This window comes from Anser cygnoides, chromosome 31 (assembly GCF_040182565.1).
Source record: "Anser cygnoides isolate HZ-2024a breed goose chromosome 31, Taihu_goose_T2T_genome, whole genome shotgun sequence".
Lineage (NCBI taxonomy): Eukaryota > Metazoa > Chordata > Aves > Anseriformes > Anatidae > Anser > Anser cygnoides.
In genome coordinates, this window is record NC_089903.1 from 1,375,465 (window position 1) to 1,396,507 (window position 21,043).

At 62.6% G+C, this 21,043-nt stretch overlaps 1 protein-coding gene across 1 annotated transcript in view; it reads left to right on the forward strand.

The window, feature by feature from the left end:
* Nucleotides 1-494: 494 nt before the first annotated feature.
* ACAP1 (ArfGAP with coiled-coil, ankyrin repeat and PH domains 1) overlaps nt 495-21,043 on the forward strand; it is a 39,366-nt gene continuing 18,817 nt past the window's right edge. Inside the window, 11 exon segments of the mRNA XM_066985263.1 lie at nt 495-589; nt 2,146-2,203; nt 3,147-3,160; nt 3,162-3,262; nt 3,798-3,851; nt 3,941-3,999; nt 5,801-5,980; nt 7,157-7,201; nt 7,766-7,861; nt 7,947-8,021; nt 8,538-8,644. Of these exon segments, the coding sequence (XP_066841364.1) occupies nt 537-589; nt 2,146-2,203; nt 3,147-3,160; nt 3,162-3,262; nt 3,798-3,851; nt 3,941-3,999; nt 5,801-5,980; nt 7,157-7,201; nt 7,766-7,861; nt 7,947-8,021; nt 8,538-8,644 (842 nt within the window). The 5' untranslated portion in view covers nt 495-536.

Below are 21,043 nucleotides of genomic sequence, written 5' to 3' on the forward strand. Positions count from 1 at the left end.
GCGCTAATCGCCCGGGGAGCCGCTTCCGCGCTTTGCGCCGTTTTACGACACGCATCCCCGCTTTACGGCGGCGCCCAGCAAACGTCGCCATGGCGACGGGGCCGCGCCCGGAAGCTAATTGAGAACCGTTAATTAAAGCCCGAGCCGCGCCGTGTGGCCCAATTAAGGCAATTAGCGGCGCTCTGAGGCCTAATTAAGTCAATTAGCGGCCTAATTAAGGCAATTATGCGGCAGAGAGGCGGGGGGATTGGGGCGTGCAGGAGGCGCTAATTAGCGGAAGCCCCGCCCCCTCGTTATGCTAATGAGCTGCCCCCAGGGGGCGGGGCCTCCCCGCGCCCCATCGCCGCCAGCCGCCGCCCGGCACCGCCGCGGGACCCCCCGGGACCCCCCCGGCCTTTGGGACCCCCCCCCCTTTACCCCGCCCCCCCCCCTTTAAATCCCCTCGGGCCCCGCCCCCTCCGAGGCCCCGCCCCCCCCCCCCCCCAAAAAAAAAATTTGGGACCCCCCTCCCCAAAATCTGTCCCCCCCCCCCCGCCATGACGGTGAAGTTGGACTTCGAGGAGTGCCTGCGGGACTCGCCCTGGTTCAGGTACCGGGAACCCCCCCGTGCAAGCCCCTCCCCCTCGTGCAAGCCCCTCCCCCCGTGCAAGGACCCCTCCCCCCGTGTAAGACCCCCCCCCAGTGCAAAACTTCCCCCCCCCCCGTGCAAGGATTCCCCGTGCAATCCCCTCCTCGTGCAAGGATGCTCCGGGCAGGAGCCCCCCCCTCGTGTAACCCCCCCCCTCGTGTGTCCCCCCCCCCCCCCCCCGTGCAAAGATGCTTCGTCGTGCAAAGCCCCCCCCCCCACGTGTAAGACCCCCCCACGTGTAAGAACCCCCCGTGCAAAATTCCCCCCTCCTCGCCAAGGATGCTCGGTGCAAGGAAGCCACGTGCAAGCCCCCCTCGTGCAAGAGCCCCCCCCCGTGGGGGAATTCCCCGTGCAAGAGCCCCCCCCCCCCCGTGTAAGGATGCTCAGTGTAAGCCCCCCCGTGCAAGAGCCCTCCCTTGTGCAAAAACCCCTCGTGCAAGAGCCCCCCGTGCAAGGATGCTTCAGTGCAAGAACCCCCTGTGCAAATTCCGCCCCCCCCCCCCGGGCAAGAGCCCCCCCCTCGTGCAAAACCCACTTGTGCAACCCCCCCGTGCAAGACCACCCCCAGGCAAAAGTCCCCCGTGAAAGAGCCCCCCCCCCCCCGTGCAAAACCCTTGTGCAAAGCCCTCCCCGTACAGAAAACCCTCGTGCAAAGCCCCCCCGTGCAAAGCCCCCCGTGCAAAGTTTCCCCGTGCAAAGCCCCCCGTACAAAAACCCCTCGTGCAAGACCCCCCTTTGTGCAAAACCCCCTCATGCAACCCCCGTGCAAAGTTTCCCCGTGCAAAGCCCCCCGTGCAAAAACCCCTCGTGCAAGACCCCCCTTGTGCAAAACCCCCTTGTGCAACCCCCCGTGCAAAGTTTCCCCGTGCAAAGCCCCCCGTGCAAAAACCCCTCGTGCAAGAGCCCCCCTCATGCAAAACGCTTGTGCAAAGCCCCCCCCGTGCAAAAAACACTCGTGCAAGGCCCCCCCCCCCCCCGGAAGCAGTTTGGGGGAGCGCAGGCAGGGGGGGATGGGGGGGCACAGGGGGGGCGCACACGAGGGGGGCGGGGCTTGCACAAGGGGGCGGGGCTTGCACGAGGGCTTACCCCTGGGGGGGGGGGATTCATTGCCGGGGGGGGTCCCATGGGGGGGGGTGCGGATGGGGCCCCCCCCCCCCGAAAAAACAACCCCTGCCCGTGACGTCACGCGTTGCCATGGCAACCGCAGCCGCAGGAAGCAGCGCCGGAAGCCGCCGCCGACCGCAGGGGCCCCGAGGCCCCGAAAAGGCCCCAAATCGCCCCAAAATCACCCGCCCCCCCCCCACAAGGCCCCCCACACCCTCAAGACACCCCCCCCAACCCCCAAATCCCCCCCCAGCCCCTAAAAGCCCCCCCCCAAGCCCCCCCAAAGCCCCCCCCAGACCCTCACCCCCCCAAATGGCCCCAAATGCCCCCCCCCGTACCCCAAATTCCCCCCCGACCCCAAATCCCCCCCCAAATGCCCCCCCCCCCAAATATTTCCTGTGCCCCCCCCCCAGGGCGGCCGTGGAGGAGGCGGAGGCCGACGTGGCCGAGCTCGAGACCCACCTGGAAAAGGTGGGGGGGGGGGTCCCCAAAAAATGGGGGTCCCAAAAATGGGGGGGCCCCAAAACTGCGGGGGGGGCAAAAAAATGGGGGGACCCTAAAATTTGGGGGGGGGTCAGCAAAAAGTTGTGGGGGGTCACCCAAAATTTGGGGGGGGGTGAAAATTGGAGGGGGTTGGAAGGGGGGAGGGGGTTTGGGGGTCCCTGGGGGTCCCCTAAAGATTGGGGGAGTCCTATAAGGATGGGGGTCCCTAAAAAAGGGGGGGGCAAAATAAGGGGGTCTGGGATGGGGGAGAAAGTTTGGGGGTCCCTGGGGGGGCATGGGGATGAGCAAAGGGATACTGGGGGGTCCCCTTAATGATGGGGGTCCCAAAATGTGGGGGTCCCCCCAAAATAGTGGGGGCCCCAAAATAGTAGGGGCACCCCAAAATAGTGCCCCCCCCCCGAAAGAAATAAGGGGGTCTGGGACGGGGGGAAGGAGGTTTGGGGGTCCCTGGGGGGGCAGGGGGTGCTCCGGGGGCTTTGGGGGCTCCCTGAGGATCCGGGGGTCCCAAAATGTGTGGGGGGTCCCCAAAATAGTGGGGGCCCCAAAAAATAGTGAGTGGGGGGCCAACATATTGGCCCCCCCCCCCCCAAAATAAAGGGGGTCTGGGATGGGGGAGTGAGGTTTGGGGGTCCCGGGGGGGGCAGGGGGTGCTCCGGGGGCTTTGGGGGCTCCCTGAGGATCCGGGGGGTCCCAAAATGTGGGGGGGTCCCCAAAATAGTGGGGTCCCCTCAAAAATAGTGAGGGCCCCCAAAATAGTGCCCCCCCCCCCCAAAAAAAAATAAGGGGGTCTGGGATGTGGGGAGTGAGATTTGGGGGTCCCTGTGGGGGGCAGGGGGGCGCTCTGGGGGCTCTGGGGGCTCCCTGAGGATCCGGGGGGTCCCAAAATGTGGGGGGGGTCCCCAAAATTCAGGTGCTGAAGCTGGGGGGCCGTGCTGGAGGCCGGGCGGCAGCTGGCGGGGAGCAGCCGGGCCCTGGCCGCGGGGCTGCGGGAGCTGGCGGGGACCCCCGGGGGACCCCCTGCTGCGGGTGAGTGGGGGGGGGCGGGGGGGGGGGCGGGGGGGTCCTGGGGGGGTACGGGAAAAAATGGGGGGTTCTGGGGGTCCTGGGGGGAAATGGACTAAAATGGGGGGGTTGGGGGGTCCTGGGGGGGGGATATGGACTGAAATGGGGGGGGTTGGGGGGAATGGGAAGAAATGGGGGGGGTCAGGGGGTCCTGGGGGAGAATGGGGGTCCTGGGAGGGGCACGGGAAAAAATGGCAGGGGGTTGGGGGGGATCTGGGGGGTCCTGGGGGGGAATGGGAAAAACTGGGGGGGGGATGGGGGGTCCTGGGGGTCCTGGGGGGGAATATGGAATGAAATGGGGGGTTGGGGGGTCCTGGGGGGAAATGGGAAAAAATGGGGGGGTCGTGAGGGTTCGGGGGGGGGAAATGGGATGAAATGGGGGTCCTGGGGGGTTCTGGGGGGGGGGGAATGGGAAAAATGGGGGGTCTGGGGGTCCTGGGGGGGCCGGGACCCATAAAGGGGGTGAACGGAGGTGTCCGACCCCCCCGGCCCCCCCCAGGAGGCGCTGCAGAAGCTCTGCGATTCGCTGGACCAGATGATGGACAGCCACGAGGTGCCCAAGCCCCGCCCACCCCTCCCCAAGCCCCGCCCCCTTCCCCCCCCCCCCCAGTGTCCCCATGACCCCCCCCCCGTGTCCCCCAGGAGCTGCAGGACAGCACCCAGAGCGCGCTGAGCCGGCACCTGCAGGGGCTGCTGCGGGAGTGAGTGGGGGGGGGGCACCGGGGGGGGCCTGGGGGGTCCCAAGGGTGTCACGGAGCACCCATGGGTGCTGGGGGGGGGATTGGGAGGGAGCTGGGGGGGTCCTGGGGGTGTTTGGGGGGGTCTAGGGGGGTTAAGTGGTGCTGGAGAGGGTGTTGGGGGTGTTGGGGGGGGGCGGGGGCGTCTTGGGGGGGGTCATGGAGCACCCATGGGTGCTGGGGGGGGGGGTCCCAGGGGGGCTGGAGGGAGTCTTGGGGGTGTTTGGGGGAGTCTGGGGGGGGGTCTGGGGGGTTAAGGGGTGCTGGAGAGGGTCCTGGGGGTGTTGGGGAGGGGGCGGGGGGCGGGGGGGCAGGGAGGGTCCCAAGGGTGTCACGGAGCACCCATGGGTGCTGGGGGGGGGGTGTGGGGGTCCTGGGGGGATACTAGGGGGGCTGGGGGGGCCTTGGCGGGGCCTGGGGGGGTTAAGGGGTGCTGGAGAGGGTCCTGGGGGTGTTGGGGGGGGCAGGGGGGTGTTGGGGGGGTCATGGAGCACCCGCGGGTGCTGGGGGTGTCCCAGGGGGGCTGGACGGGGTCTTGGGGGAGGGGGTCTTGGGGTGTTTGGGGGAGTCTGGGGGGGGTCAAGGGGTGCTGGAGAGGGTCCTGGGTGGGTCCTGGGGATGTTGGGGAGGGGGCTGGGGGGGGCAGGGGGGGTCCCAAGGGTGTCACGGAGCACCCATGGGTGCTGGGGGGGATTGGGGGGTCCTGGGGGTGTTTGGGGGTGGTCTAGGGGGGTTAAGGGGTGCTGGAGAGGGTGTTGGGGGTGTTGGGGGGCGGGCCGGGGGGACCGGGGGGTCCCAAGGGTGTCGTGGAACACCCATGGGTGCTGGGGGGGGTGTCCCAAGAGGGACCTGGAGCCCCCATGGGTGCTGGGGGGTCCTGTGGGTTCTGGGGGGGTCCCAAGGGTGCTGGGGGGAGTCCCAAGGGTGTCCTGGAGCCCCCATGGGTGCTGGGGGGGTCCCAAGGGTGCTGGGGGGTCCCAAGGCTGCTGGGGGGAGTCCCAAGGGTGTTGTGGAACCCCCATGGGTGCTGGGGGGTCCCAAGGCTGCTGGGGGGGGTCCCAAGAGTGACCTGGAGCCCCCATGGGTGCTGGGGGGATCCTGTGGGTGCTGGGGGGTGTCCCAAGGGTGTCCTGGAACCCTCATGGGTGCTGGGGGGTCCTGTGGGTGCTGGGGGGGGGGGTCCCAAGGGTGTCCTGGAACTCCTATGGGTGCTGGGGGAGTCCTGTGGGTGCTGGGGGGTCCCAAGGGTGCTGGGGGAGGGGTCCCAAGGGTGTCCTGGAGCCCCCATGGGTGCTGAGGGGTTCCTGGGGGTGCTGGGGGGTCCCATGGGTGTTGCGGAAGGGGTCCCAAGAGGGACCTGGAGCCCCCATGGGTGCTGGGGGGATCCTGTGGGTTCTGGGGGTCCCGAGGGTATCCTGGAACCCCTATGGGTGCTGGGGGGTCCCATGGGTGCTGGTGGGGTGGGTCCCAAGGGTATCCTGGAACCCCTATGGGTGCGGGGGGGTCCCAAGGGTGCTGGGGCCCCTGTGGGTGCTGGCGGGGGGAGTCCCAAGGGTGTCCTGGAGCTCCCAAGGGTGCTGGGGGGGGGTCCCAAGGGTGCTGGGGGAGTCCCAAGGGTGCTGGGGGTCCCAAGGGTGCCCCGCATCCCCCACGGCTCCTGGTGTGTTGGGGGGGGGGGTCCCTATTCCCCTTCCCCATCCCCCACGGGAGCCCCCCCCCCGCGGGTGCCCCCAGCAGCACCCACGGGTGCCCCCCATTGTTTCAGGGCGGGCCGGGGGCTGCGGGGGCCCGCCGGGAGCGGGCGCGGGCGGCGGAGGCGCTGGCGGGGGCCCTGCAGCACCACGCCGAGGTCCCGCGGCGCCGGCCCCTCGAGGCCCAGGAGGCGGCCGCAGCCCTGGGGGGCCCGGGGGCAGCCAGGGCCCGGGGGCTGGACTACGTGCTGCAGGTGGGCGGGGCTAGGGGGAGGGGCCAAGGGGGAGGGGCCGAAGGGGAGGGGCCGAAGGGGGAGGGGCCGAAGGGGGAGGGGGAGGGGTTAAGGGGAGGGGCTACAGGGGAGGGGTCAAGGGGGAGGGGTCAAGGGGGAGGGGTTAAGGGGAGGGGTTAAGGGGAGGGGTTAAGGGGAGGGGTTAAGGGGAGGGGTTAAGGGGAGGGGTTAAGGGGGGTTGAGGGGGGAGGGGTGAAGGGGAGGGGGGAGGGGTGAAGGGGGAGGGGTTAAAGGGGAGGGGTAAAGGGGGAGGGGTTAAGGGGGGCGAAGGGGAGAGGGGTTAGGGGGAGGGGGTAAGGGGGGTTTAAAGGGGGAGGGGTTAAAGGGGGAGGGGTGAAGGGGGAGGGGTCGAGGGGGAGGGGTTGAGGGGGGAGGGGTCAAGGGGGAGGGGTGAAGGGGGAGGGGTGAAGGGGGAGGGGTGAAGGGGGAGGAGTGAAGGGGGAGGGGTTGAGGGGGGAGGGGTCAAGGGGGAGGGGTCAAGGGGGAGGGGTGAAGGGGGGAGGGGTGAAGGGGGAGGGGTGAAGGGGGAGGGGTGAAGGGGGAGGAGTGAAGGGGGAGGGGTTGAGGGGGGAGGGGTCAAGGGGGAGGGGTCAAGGGGGAGGGGTGAAGGGGGGAGGGGTGAAGGGGGAGGGGTGAAGGGGGAGGGGTGAAGGGGGGAGGGGTTGAGGGGGGAGGGGTCAAGGGGGAGGGGTCAAGGGGGAGGGGTGAAGGGGGAGGGGTGAAGGGGGGAGGGGTGAAGGGGGAGGGGTGAAGGGGGAGGGGTCAAGGGGGAGGGGTCAAGGGGGAGGGGTCAAGGGGGAGGGGTCAAGGGGAGGGGTGAAGGGGGAGGGGTCAAGGGGGAGGGGTCAAGGGGAGGGGTCAAGGGGAGGGGTCAAGGGGGAGGGGTTGGGGGGGTGAAGGGGGAGGGGTGAAGGGGGAGGGGTCAAGGGGAGGGGTGAAGGGGGAGGGGTGAAGGGCCAGAGGGGGAGGGGCTTAAAGTGGAACCGAAGGGGCGGGGCCTCCAGGGGGCGGGGCTTGGTGTGCTGGGTTGGGGTCATCTCGGGGCGGGGCTTGAAGGGGGCGGGGCTTGAAGGGGGCGGGGCTTGAAGGGGCGGGGCCAGGGCGCCTCCAACCCTCTGCATCCCCCCCCCCCCCCAGATCAACCTGATCCAGGACAAGAAAAAGACAGAAATCCTGCAATTTGTGAGCGGGGGGGCAGGGGGGGCTGGGGGTGCTTTGGGGGTCTTGGAGGGGTCTTGGGGGGGTTTTGGGAGGTCCTGGGGGGGGGTTGGGGGATGGGGGGGGCTTGGGGGTCACTGGAGGGGGTCTGGGGGGGCCACAGGAGGAATGGGGGGAATTGGGGGGCTGGGGAGGGGGCAACCCCAAAAGTGGGGGGTTCTTGGGGGGGGGGCAGAAGGGATTTGAGGGGCTTTTGGAGGGTCTGGGGGGATATGAGGGGTCGGGGGGGTCATAAAGGGTCTGGGGGGCTTGGGGTGTCTCGGGGGATATAAGGGGTCTGGGGGGGTCATAAAGGGTCTGGAGGGGGTCCAAGGGGTCTTGGAGGGCTTTAAAGGGTCTGGGGGGGTCATAAAGGGTCTGGGGGGGTCATAAAGAGTCTGAGGGGGATCCAAGGGGTTTTGGGGGGCTTTAAAGGGTCTGGGGGGATATAAGGGGTCTGGGGGGTCATAAAAGGTCTGGGGGGCTTTGAGGGCTCCGGGGGGGCTTTGAGGGGTCTCCGGGGGGGGGTTCTGAGCGTTGCTCCCCCAGGTGCTGGCCCTGCTGGGCGCCCAGGCCACCTTCTTCAACCACGGGCACCAGGGGGCCGCGGCCACGCAGCCGTACCGGGCCCAGCTGGGGGCGCAGGTGGGGCCCCCCTTCCCCTGACCCCCCCACCCCACCCAAGGGTGCTGGGGGGGGGGAGCTCAGCACCGTCCCCCCCCGCTCCCAGTTGGACCAGTTGGTGCTGGAGGCCGCCCGGCGGCAGCGCGACATGGAGCAGCGCCACACCCTGCTGCTGCAGCAGGTGGGCGGGGCCTCGGGGCGGTGGGCGGGGCCTCGGGGCGGTGGGCGGGCCTCGGAGCGAGGGGGCGGGGCTAAAACCCGGGGGCGGGGTCTGAAACCGGGGGGGGGGGGGGCTGAGCAAAGGGATGGAGTGCTGGGGGCAGGGGGCGGGGCTTAAGGGGTGAGGGGCGTGGCCTCGTGTGGAGGGGAGGGGCTTCAGGGTGAGGGGCGGGGTCTCAGAGGGAGGGGGCGGGGCCTAGACCCGGGGGCGGGGCCTGAAGCTGGAGGTTGGGGGTGCGGGGGCGGGGCCTGGGTACAGGGGGCGGGGCCTGGACACAGGGGGCGGGGCCTAGACATGGGGGCGGGGCCTGGACACCGGGGGCGGGGTTTGGGTACGGGGGGCGGGGTCTGGACACCGGGGGCGGGGCCTGAACGCAGGCCCCTTACCTGGGCAGGGGCGGGGCCGTAATGGTGGGGGCGGGGTCACGGAGGGGGCGGGGCGGGGGGCGGGGCCCCGCGGCTGACTGGCGTCCCCCAGGACCTATCGCAGGAGACGGTGGGCGTGGCGGAGGCGGGGCCCGACGCCCCGCCCATGGAGGGCTACCTGTACAAGAGGGCCAGCAACGCCTTCCGCACCTGGAGCCGGTACCCGAAAACCCCCAAATCTGCCCCAAAATCCGCCCCAAAACCTCCCTGAAAAATCCTCTAACCTCCCCCCCCAAAACCTCCCCCCAAAACCCCGAAACCTCCCCCCAAAAATTCTAAAACTTGCCCAAAACCTCCCCAAAAATCCTAAAGCCTCCCCCAAATCCCCAAAACCGCCCCAAAACCTCCCCCCAGACCCCAAAACCTCCCCCCAAAAATCCTAGAACTTCCCCCCAAATTCTAGAACCTCCCCCAAAACCCTAAAACCTCCCCCAAATCCCCCCAAACCACCCCGTAGCCCCCCAAACCTTCCCAAAACTCACCCCCCAATAACCCAAACCACCCCAAAAAACCCTAAAAGTCTCCCCAAAACCTCCCCAAAACCTCCCCAGAAACCCGAAAACCTCCCCAAAACCACAAAACCGCCCCCAAAAATCCTAAAACCGCCTCGAAATCCCCGCAAACCTCCCCAAAATCCCCGAACCTCCCGCAAAAAATCCTAAAATGTCCCCAAAACTTCCCCCCAAATCCTAAAACCTCCCCAAACCTCCCAAAAATCTCCCCCCAAACCTCCCCAAAAATTCCTAACATCCCCAAACCCCAAAACCACCCCAAAAACCCTCAAAATCAGCCCCAAACCCCTCCCCCCCCCAAAAAAAACTACCCCCCCCAAAGGCCCCCCAAACTCCCCCCGTTCCCCCTCCCCTTCCCAGCCACCCCCTCACCTCCCCAGGATTTGGGGTCCCCCCATTTTTGGGGTCCCCCTCATTTTGCCCCCCCCCATTTTTGGACCCTCCCCACCCCTGTCCCCACAGTGCCCCCCCCCTCCCCTTCCCAGCCCCCCCCCCCTCACCCCCTATTTCTTGGGGCCACCCATTTTTGGGGTTCCCCCTCAATTTGGGGTCCCCCAATTTTGGGGTCCCCCCCCCAATTTTTGGGGTCCCCCCCTCATTTTGTGTCCCCCCCCCCCCCACACAGGCGCTGGTTCTCCATCCAGAGCAACCAGCTGGTGTACCTCAAGCGGGCGCAGGTAGGGGGGGGGCAATTTTTTTTTGGGGGGGGGGGGGCTCTCAATTTGGGGGGGGTCTCAATTTGGGGGGGGGGGGCATTGGAGAGGGGCTGGTTTTTGGGGGGGGGGTTGGTTTTGGGGTGCAGACTTAGGAGACGGGATTTGGGGGGGCTGATTTTTGGGGGTGTTTTTGAGGGGGCTGATTTTGGGGGGGGCTCTTTGGGGGGGCTCTTTGGGGGGGCTCTTTGGGGGGGCTGTTTTGGGGGGGCTGTTTTGGGGGGGCTTTTGAGGGGGTCTGTTTTGGGGAGGCTGTTTTGGGGGGTGGGATATGGGGGTAGTTTTGGGGGCTGTTTTTTGGGGGACAGTCTAGATTTTGGGGGGCTCATTTGGGGGGCTCTTTTTGGGGGGTCTTTTAATAGGGTCTCTTTGGGGCAGGCTCTTTTGGGGGGGCTCTTTTGCGGGGAACTCTTTTGGGAGGGCTTTTTGGGGGGGGCTCATTTTGGGGTTCCTTTTGGGGGCTCTTTGGGGGTTTCTTTTTTGGGGGGTCTCTTTTTGGGGGTCTTTTCTGGGTGCTATTTTTGGGGGGTCTCTTTTTGGGGTCTCTTTTTGGGGGGAGTCTCTTTTGGGGGGCTTTTTTTTGGGTCTCTTTTTAGGGAGTCTCTTTTTGGGGTTCTTTTTGGGGGGTCTCTTTGGGACAGGCTCTCTTTTGGGGGGTCTCTTTTGGGGGATCTCTTTTGGGGGGCTCTTTTGGGGGGCTCTATTGGGGGGCTCTTTTAGGGACAGGCTGTTTTTGGGGTCACGACTTATGAGATCTTGGTTTGGGGGGGGAGGCTGTTTTTTGGGGGCGCTGTTTTTTTTGGGGTGCTGGGTTTTGGGGTGCTGGGTTTTGGGGGGAGGGGTTATGGACCCTGTACCGATCCCCCTTCCCCCAGGACCCCCCACGGTGGTGGTCCCGGACCTGCGCCTCTGCACCGTCAAACCCTGCCCCGACCTCGAGCGGCGCTTCTGCTTCGAGGTCGTCTCCCCCTCCAAGTGAGTGCGGCACCCCAAAAATGGGGGGGGGGGGGGACGGGACACCCCCAAAATTGGGACTGCCAAAAATTTGGGCAGAACCCCCCAAAATCCACCCCCCAAAACCCTTAACTCTCCTAAAGACCCCCAAATCCACCCCAAAACCCCCCAAAACCCCCTTGACTCCCCAAATCCCCCCCCCAAAATCCCCTTAACCTCCCAAATCCTCCCCCAGACCCCCCGAAAGGCCCCCCAACCCCCCCCAAAACCCCCTTAACTCCCCCAAATCCACCCCCCAAAAAATCCCCTTAACCCCCCAAATCCTCCCCCAGACCCCTCCAAAAACCCCTTTAACTCCCCCCAATCCCCCCAAAACCCTCTTAACCCTCCTAAAGACCCCCAACCCCCAAAAAAACCCTTAACTCCCCCAAATCCACCCCAAATCCCCCTTAACCCCCAAATCCACCCCAAATCCCCCTTAACTCCCCAAATCCCCCCAAAAAATCCCCTTAACCCCCCAAACCTTCCCCCAGACCCCCCAAAGACCCCCCAAAACCATCCAGAAACCCCTTTAACTCCCCCCAACCATCCCCAAAACCCCCTTAACTCCCCCAAATCCACCCCAAATCCCCCTTAACCCCCCAAACCCCCCAAAACCCTGTTAACTGCCCCAAATCACCCCAAAACCCCCTTAACTCCCCAAATCCCCCCCAAAAAATCCCCTTAACCCCCCAAATCCTCCCCCAGACCCCCCCAAAGACCCCCAGACCCCTCCAAAACCCCCTTAACTCCCCCAATCCCCCCCAAAACCCCCTTAACTCCCCAAATCCCCCCAAAACCCCCTTAACTCCCCCAAATCCCCCCAAAACCCCCTTAACCCTCCTAAAGAACCCCAACCCCCCCAAAACCCCCTTAACTCCCCCAAATCCACCCCAAATCCCCCTTAACCCCCCAGACCCCCCAAAACCCCCTTAACTCCCCCAAATCCCCCCCGCAAAAATCCCCTTAGTCCCCCAAATCCTCCCCCGGACCCCTCCAAAAACCCCTTAACTCCCCCCAATCCCCCCCAAAACCCCTTAACCCTCCTAAAGACCCCCAACCCCCCCCAAAACCCCCTTAACTCCCCCAAATCCACCCCAAATCCCCCTTAACCCCCCAAACCCCCCCAAAACCCTGTTAACTCCCCCAAATCACCCCAAAACCCCCTTAACTCCCCAAATCCCCCACCAAAAATCCCCTTAACCCCCCAAATCCTCGCCCAGACCCCTCCAAAAGACCCCCAACCCCCCCCAAAACCCCCTTAACTCCCCCAAATCCACCCCAAATCCCCCTTAACCCCCCAACCCCCCCCAAACCCCCTTAACTCCCCCAAATCCCCCCCAAAACCCCCTTAACCCTCCTAAAGACCCCCAATCCCCCCCAAAACCCCCTTAACCCCCCAAATCCCCCCCAAAACCCCCTTAACCCCCCAAATCCCCCCCAAAACCCCCTTAACTCCCCCAAATCCCCCCCAAATACCCCTTAACCCTCCTAAAGAACCCCAACCCCCCCCAAAACCCCCTTAACTCCCCCAAATCCACCCCAAATCCCCCTTAACCCCCCAGACCCCCCCAAAACCCCCTTAACTCCCCCAAATCCACCCCAAATCCCCCTTAACCCCCCAACCCCCCCCCAAACCACCTTAACTCCCCCAAATCCCCCCCAAAACCCCTTAACCCTCCTAAAGACCCCCAACCCCCCCCAAAACCCCCTTAACTCCCCCAAATCCACCCCAAATCCCCCTTAACCCCCCCAAATCCACCCCAAATCCCCCTTAACTCCCCCAAATCCCCCAAAACCCCCTTAACTCCCCAAATCCCCCCAAAAAATCCCCTTAACCCCCCAAATCCACCCCAGACCCCCCAAAGACCCCCCAGACCCCTCCAAAACCCCCTTAACTCCCCAAATCCCCCCCAAAACCCCCTTAACTCCCCCAAATCCCCCCAAAACCCCTTAACCCTCCTAAAGACCCCCAACCCCCCCAAAACCCCCTTAACTCCCCAAATCCCCCCAAAACCCCCTTAACTCCCCTAATCCCCCCCCAAAAAATCCCCTTAACCCCCCACATCCTCCCCCAGACCCCCCCAAAAACCCCTTTAACTCCCCCAATCCCCCCAAAACCCCCTTAACACTCCTAAAGAACCCCAACCCCCCCCAAAACCCCCTTAACTCCCCCAAATCCACCCCAAATCCCCCTTAACCCCTCAACCCCCCCCAAAACCCCCTTAACTCCCCCAAATCCCCCCCAAAACCCCTTAACCCTCCTAAAGACCCCCAACCCCCCCCAAAACCCCCTTAACTCCCCAAATCCCCCCCAAAAAATCCCCTTAACCCCCCAAATCCTCCCCCAGACCCCCCCAAAGACCCCCCAGACCCCTCCAAAAACCCCTTTAACTCCCCCCAATCCCCCCCAAAACCCCTTTAACCCTCCAAAAGACCCCCAACCCCCCCCAAAACCCCCTTAACTGCCCCAAATCCACCCCAAATCCCCCTTAACCCCCCAAATCCACCCCAAATCCCCCTTAACTCCCCAAATCCCCACCCCGCAAAAATCCCCTTAATCCCCCAAATCCTCCCCCAGACCCCCCCAAAAACCCCTTAACACCCCCCAATCCTCCCCAAAACCCCTTTAACCCTCCTAAAGACCCCCAACCCCCAGACGACCCCCAAAACCCCCTTAACCCCCCCAAATCCTCCCCCAGCCCCCCCGCAAAACCTCCTTAACCCCCCAAATCCCCCCCCAAAAAACCTTAACCCCAACCCCCCCCCATATCCCCCCCAAACCTCTTTAATCCCCTAAATGCCCCCCCAAACCCCTCTTAACCTCCATCAACCCCCCCAACCTCCCCCAAAACCCCCTTAACCCCCCAAATTCCCCCCAGAATCCCCCCTTAACCCCCCCAAACTCCCTTAATCCCCCAAATACCCCCCAAGCCTCCCAAATCTCCCCCATATCCCCCCCAAATCCCCCCTATATACCCCCCAAATCCCCCCCAAACCCCCTTAACCCCCCCTTAACCCCCAAAATCCCCCCCAACGCCCCCCCTTAACCCCCCAAATTCCCCCCATATCCCCCCCAAAACCCCTTAACCCTCCTAAAGACCTCCAACCCCCCCCAAAACCCCCTTAACTCCCCCAAATCCCCCCCAAAACCCCCTTAACCCTCCTAAAGAACCCCAACCCCCCCAAAAACCCCCTTAACTCCCCCAAATCCCCCCAAAACCCCCTTAACTCCCTAAATGCCCCCCAAAAAATCCCCTTAACCCCCCAAATCCTCCCCCAGACCCCCCCAAAGACCCCCCTGACCCCTCCAAAAACCCCTTTAACTCCCCCCAACCATCCCCAAAAGCCCCTTAACTCCCCCAAATCCCCCCAAAACCCCCTTAACTCCCCAAATCCCCCCAAAAAAATCCACTTAACCCCCCAAATCCTCCCCCAGACCCCCCCAAAGACCCGCAGACCCCTCCAAAAACCCCTTTAACTCCCCCCAATCCCCCCCAAAACCCCCTTATCTCCCCAACCCCCCCCAAATCCCCCTTAACCCCCCAAATCCCCCCGAAAACCCCCTTAACTCTCGAAATCCCCCCAAAAAATCCCCTTAACCCCCCAAATCCTTCCCCAGATCCCCCCCAAAGACCCCCCAGACCCCTCCAAAAACCCCTTTAACTCCCCCCAATCCCCCCCAAAACCCCTTTAACCCTCCAAAAGACCCCCACCCCCCCCCAAAACCCCCTTAACCCTCCAAATCCCCCCGAAAACCCACTTATCTCCCCCAAATCCCCCCCAAATCCCCCTTAACCCCCCAAATCCCCCCGAAAACCCCCTTAACTACCCCAAATCCACCCCAAATCCCCCTTAACCCCCCAAATCCCCCCCAAAACCCCCTTAACTCCCCTAATCCCCCCCCAAAAAATCCCCTTAACCCCCCACATCCTCCCCCAGACCCCCCCAAAAACCCCTTTAACTCCCCCCAATCCCTCCAAAACCCCCTTAACCCTCCTAAAGAACCCCAACCCCCCCCAAAACCCCCTTAACTCCCCCAAATCCACCCCAAATCCCCCTTAACCCCCCAGACCCCCCCAAAACCCCCTTAACTCCCCCAAATCCCCCCCCCGCAAAAATCCCCTTAGTCCCCCAAATCCTCCCCCGGACCCCTCCAAAAACTCCTTAACTCCCCCAAATCCCCCCCAAAACCCCTTAACCCTCCTAAAGACCCCCAACCCCCCCCCCAAAACCCCCTTAACTCCCCCAAATCCACCCCAAATCCCCCTTAACTCCCAAAATGCCCCCCCAAAAATCCCCTTAACCCCCCAAATCTTCCCCCAGACCCCCCAAAGATCCACCAAAACCATCCAGAAACCCCTTTAACTCTCCCCAATCCCCCCCAAAACCCCCATAACCCTCTTAAAGACCCGCAAATCCTCCCCAAAACCCCCTTAACTCCCCAAATCCCCCAAAACCCCCTTAACTCCCCAAATCCCCCCCCAAAAAATCCCCTTAACCCCACAAATCCTCCACCAGACCCCCCCAAAGACCCCCCAGACCCCACCAAAAACCCATTTAACTCCCCCCAATCCCCCCCAAAACCCCCTTATCTCCCCCAACCCCCCCCCAAATCCCCCCGAAAACCCCCTTAACTCTCGAAATCCCTCCAAAAAATCCCCTTAACCCCCCAAATCCTTCCCCAGATCCCCCCCAAAGACCCCCCAGACCCCTCCAAAAACCCCTTTAACTCCCCCCAATCCCCCCCAAAACCCCTTTAACCCTCCAAAAGACCCCCAACCCCTCCCAAAACCCCCTTAACTCCCCCAAATCCACCCCAAATCCCCCTTAACCCCCCAAACCCCCCCAAAACCCTGTTAACTCCCCCAAATCACCCCAAAACCCCCTTAACTCCCCAAATCCCCCACCAAAAATCCCCTTAACCCCCCAAATCCTCGCCCAGACCCCTCCAAAAGACCCCCAACCCCCCCCAAAACCCCCTTAACTCCCCCAAATCCACGCCAAATCCCCCTTAACCCCCCAACCCCCCCCCCAAAACCCCCTTAACTCCCCCAAATCCCCCCAAAACCCCCTTAACTCCCCAAATCCCCCCCAAAAAATCCCCTTAACCCCCCAAATCCTCCCCCAGACCCCCCCAAAGACCCCCCAGACCCCTCCAAAAACCCCTTTAACTCCCCCCAATCCCCCCCAAAACCCCCTTAACTCCCCCAAATCCCCCCCAAAACCCCCTTAACCCTCCTAAAGACCCCCAACCCCCCCCAAAACCCCCTTAACTCCCCCAAATCCCCCCCAAATCCCCCTTAACTCCCCCAAATCCCCCCAAAACCCCCTTAACTCCCCAAATCCCCCAAAAAAATCCCCTTAACCCCCCAAATCCTCCCCAAATCCCCCTTAACCCCTCAACCCCCCCCCCAAAACCCCCATTAACTCCCCCAAATCCCCCCAAATCCCCCTTAACTCCCCAAATCCCCCCCAAAAAATCCCCTTAACCCCCCAAATCCTCCCCCAGACCCCACCAAAGAAACCCCCAGACCCCTCCAAAAACCCCTTAACTCCCCCCAATCCCCCCCAAAACCCCCTTAACTCCCCCAAATCCCCCCCAAAACCCCTTAACCCTCCTAAAGACCCCCAAACCCCCCAAAACCCCCTTAACTCCCCCAAATCCCCCCAAAACCCCCTTAACTCCCCAAATCCCCCCCCAAAAAATCCCCATAACCCCCCAGATCCTCCCCCAGACCCCCCCAAAGACCCCCCAGACCCCTCCAAAAACCCCTTTAACTCCCCCCAATCCCCCCCAAAACCCCTTTAACCCCCCTTAACTCCCCCAAATCCCCCCCAAAACCCCCTTAACTCCCCCAAATCCCCCCCAAAACCCCCTTAACTCCCCCAAATCCACCCCAAATCCCCCTTAACCCCCCAGACCCCCCCAAAACCCCCTTAACTCCCCCAAATCCCCCCCCCGCAAAAATCCCCTGAGTCCCCCAAATCCTCCCCCGGACCCCTCCAAAAACTCCTTAACTCCCCCCAATCCCCCCAAAACCCCCTTAACTCCCCCAAATCCCCCCCAAAACCCCCTTAACCCTCCTAAAGAACCCCAACCCCCCCCAAAACCCCCTTAACTCCCCCAAATCCACCCCAAATCCCCCTTAACCCCCCAAACCCCCCCAAAACCCTGTTAACTCCCCCAAATCACCCCAAAACCCCCTTAACTCCCCAAATCCCCCACCAAAAATCCCCTTAACCCCCCAAATCCTCGCCCAGACCCCTCCAAAAGACCCCCAACCCCCCCCAAATCCCCCTTAACTCCCCCAAATCCACCCCAAATCCCCCTTAACCCCCCCAAATCCACCCCAAATCCCCCTTAACCCTCCTAAAGACCCCAAATCCCCCCCAAAACCCCCTTAACTCCCCCAAATCCCCCCCAAAACCCCCTTAACCCTCCTAAAGACCCCAAATCCCCCCCAAAACCCCCTTAACTCCCCCAAATCCCCCCCAAAACCCCCTTAACTCCCCCAAATCCCCCCAAAACCCCCTTAACTCCCCAAATCCCCCCAAAAAAATCCACTTAACCCCCCAAATCCTCCCCCAGACCCCCCCAAAGACCTGCAGACCCCTCCAAAAACCCCTTTAACTCCCCCAAATCCCCCCAAAACCCCCTTAACTCCCCAAATCCCCCCCAAAAAATCCCCTTAACCCCCCAAATCCTCCCCCAGACCCCCCCAAAGACCCCCCAGACCCCTCCAAAAACCCCTTTAACTCCCCCCAATCCCCCCCAAAACCCCCTTAACTCCCCCAAATCCCCCCCAAAACCCCCTTAACCCTCCTAAAGACCCCCAACCCCCCCAAAACCCCCTTAACTCCCCCAAATCCCCCCCAAATCCCCCTTAACTCCCCCAAATCCCCCAAAACCCCCTTAACCCCCCAAATCCCCCCCAAAAAATCCCCTTAACCCCCCAAATCCCCCCCAAAAAATCCCCTTAACCCCCCAAATCCCCCCAAATCCCCCTTAACTCCCCAAATCCCCCCCAAAAAATCCCCTTAACCCCCCAAATCCTCCCCCAGACCCCCCCAAAGAAACCCCCAGACCCCTCCAAAAACCCCTTAACTCCCCCCAATCCCCCCCAAAACCCCCTTAACTCCCCCAAATCCCCCCAAAAGCCCCTTAACTCCCCAAATCCACCCCAAATCCCCCTTACCCCCCAACCCCCCCCCAAACACCCTTAACCCCCCAACCCCCCCCAAACCCCCTTAACTCTCGAAATCCCCCCAAAAAATCCCCTTAACCCCCCAAATCCTTCCCCAGATCCCCCCCAAAGACCCCCCAGACCCCTCCAAAAACCCCTTTAACTCCCCCCAATCCCCCCCAAAACCCCTTTAACCCTCCAAAAGACCCCCAACCCCTCCCAAAACCCCCTTAACTCCCCCAAATCCACCCCAAATCCCCCTTAACCCCCCAAATCTTCCCCCAGACCCCCCAAAGATCCCCCAAAACCATCCAGAAACCCCTTTAACTCTCCCCAATCCCCCCCAAAACCCCCATAACCCTCTTAAAGACCCCCAAATCCTCCCCAAAACCCCCTTAACTCCCCAAATCCCCCCCAAAAAATCCCCTTAACCCCACAAATCCTCCACCAGACCCCCCCAAAGACCCCCCTGACCCCTCCAAAAACCCCTTTAACTCCCCCCAACCATCCCCAAAAGCCCCTTAACTCCCCCAAATCCCCCCAAATCCCCCTTAACTCCCCCAAATCCCCCCAAAACCCCCTTAACTCCCCAAATCCCCCCAAAACCCCCTTAACTCCCCAAATCCCCCCAAAAAAATCCACTTAACCCCCCAAATCCTCCCCCAGACCCCCCCAAAGACCCGCAGACCCCTCCAAAAACCCCTTTAACTCCCCCCAACCCCCCCCAAAACCCCCTTATCTCCCCCAACCCCCCCCAAATCCCCCTTAACCCCCCAAATCCCCCCGAAAACCCCCTTAACTCTCGAAATCCCCCCAAAAAATCCCCTTAACCCCCCAAATCCTTCCCCAGATCCCCCCCAAAGACCCCCCAGACCCCTCCAAAAACCCCTTTAACTCCCCCCAATCCCCCCCAAAACCCCCTTATCTCCCCCAACCCCCCCCAAATCCCCCTTAACCCCCCAAATCCCCCCGAAAACCCCCTTAACTCTCGAAATCCCCCCAAAAAATCCCCTTAACCCCCCAAATCCTTCCCCAGATCCCCCCCAAAGACCCCCCAGACCCCCCAAAAACCCCTTTAACTGCCCCCAACCCCCCCCAAAACCCCTTTAACCCTCCAAAAGACCCCCAACCCCTCCCAAAACCCCCTTAACTCCCCCAAATCCCCCCAAAACCCCCTTAACTCCCCAAATCCCCCCCAAAAAATCCCCTTAACCCCCCAAATCCTCCCCCAGACCCCCTTAACTCCCCCAAATCCCCCCCAAAACCCCTTAACCCTCCTAAAGACCCCCAACCCCCCCAAAACCCCCTTAACTCCCCCAAATCCCCCCAAAACCCCCTTAACTCCCCAAATCCCCCCCCAAAAAATCCCCTTAACCCCCCAGATCCTCCCCCAGACCCCCCCAAAGTCCCCCCAGACCCCTCCAAAAACCCCTTTAACTCCCCCCAATCCCCCCCAAAACCCCTTTAACCCTCCTAAAGACCCCCAAGCCCCCCAAAACCCCCTTAACTCCCCCAAATCCACCCCAAATCCCCCTTAACCCCCCAGACCCCCCCAAAACCCCCTTAACTCCCCCAAATCCCCCCCCCGCAAAAATCCCCTTAGTCCCCCAAATCCTCCCCCAGACCCCTCCAAAAACCCCTTAACTCCCCCCAATCCCCCCCAAAACCCCTTAACTCCCCCAAATCCCCCCCAAAACCCCTTAACCCTCCTAAAGACCCCCAACCCCCCCCAAAACCCCCTTTACTCCCCCAAATCCCCCCCAAATCCCCCTTAACTCCCCCAAATCCCCCCAAAACCCCCTTAACTCTCGAAATCCCCCCAAAAAATCCCCTTAACCCCCCAAATCCTTCCCCAGATCCCCCCCAAAGACCCCCCAGACCCCTCCAAAAACCCCTTTAACTCCCCCCAATCCCCCCCAAAACCCCTTTAACCCTCCAAAAGACCCCCAACCCCTCCCAAAACCCCCTTACCTCCCCCAAATCCACCTTAACCCCCCAAACCCCCCCAAAACCCTGTTAACTCCCCCAAATCACCCCAAAACCCCCTTAACTCCCCAAATCCCCCACCAAAAATCCCCTTAACCCCCCAAATCCTCGCCCAGACCCCTCCAAAAGACCCCCAACCCCCCCCAAAACCCCCTTAACTCCCCCAAATCCACCCCAAATCCCCCTTAACCCCCCAACCCCCACCCAAAACCCCCTTAACTCCCCCAAATCCCCCCAAAACCCCCTTAACTCCCCAAATCCCCCCCAAAAAATCCCCTTAACCCCCCAAATCCTCCCCCAGACCCCTCCAAAAGACCCCCAACCCCCCCCAAAACCCCCTTAACTCCCCCAAATCCACCCCAAATCCCCTTAACCCCCCAACCCCCACCCAAAACCCCCTTAACTCCCCCAAATCCCCCCCAAAAAATCCCCTTAACCCCACAAATCCTCCCCCAGACCCCCCCAAAGACCCCCCAGACCCCTCCAAAAACCCCTTTAACTCCCCCCAATCCCCCCCAAAACCCCTTTAACCCTCCTAAAGAACCCCAACCCCCCCCCAAAACCCCCTTAACTCCCCAAATCCCCCCAAAACCCCCTTAACTCCCCCAAATCCACCCCAAATCCCCCTTAACCCCCCAGACCCCCCCAAAACCCCCTTAACTCCCCCAAATCCCCCCCAAAACCCCTTAACCCTCCTAAAGACCCCCAACCCCCCCCCCAAATCCCCCTTAACTCCCCCAAATCCACCCCAAATCCCCCTTAACCCCCCAAATCCCCCCCAAAACCCCCTTAACTCCCCTAATCCCCCCCAAAAAAATCCCCTTAACCCCCCACATCCTCCCCCAGACCCCCCCAAAAACCCCTTTAACTCCCCCCAATCCCCCCAAAACCCCCTTAACACTCCTAAAGAACCCCAACCCCCCCAAAACCCCCTTATCTCCCCCAAATCCCCCCCAAATCCCCCTTAACTCCCCCAAATCCCCCCAAAACCCCCTTAATTCTCGAAATCCCCCAAAAAATCCCCTTAACCCCCCAAATCCTTCCCAGATCCCCCCCAAAGACCCCCCAGACCCCTCCAAAAACCCCTTTAACTCCCCCCAATCCCCCCCAAAACCCCGTTTTAACCCTCCTAAAGACCCCCAACCCCTCCCAAAACCCCCTTAACTC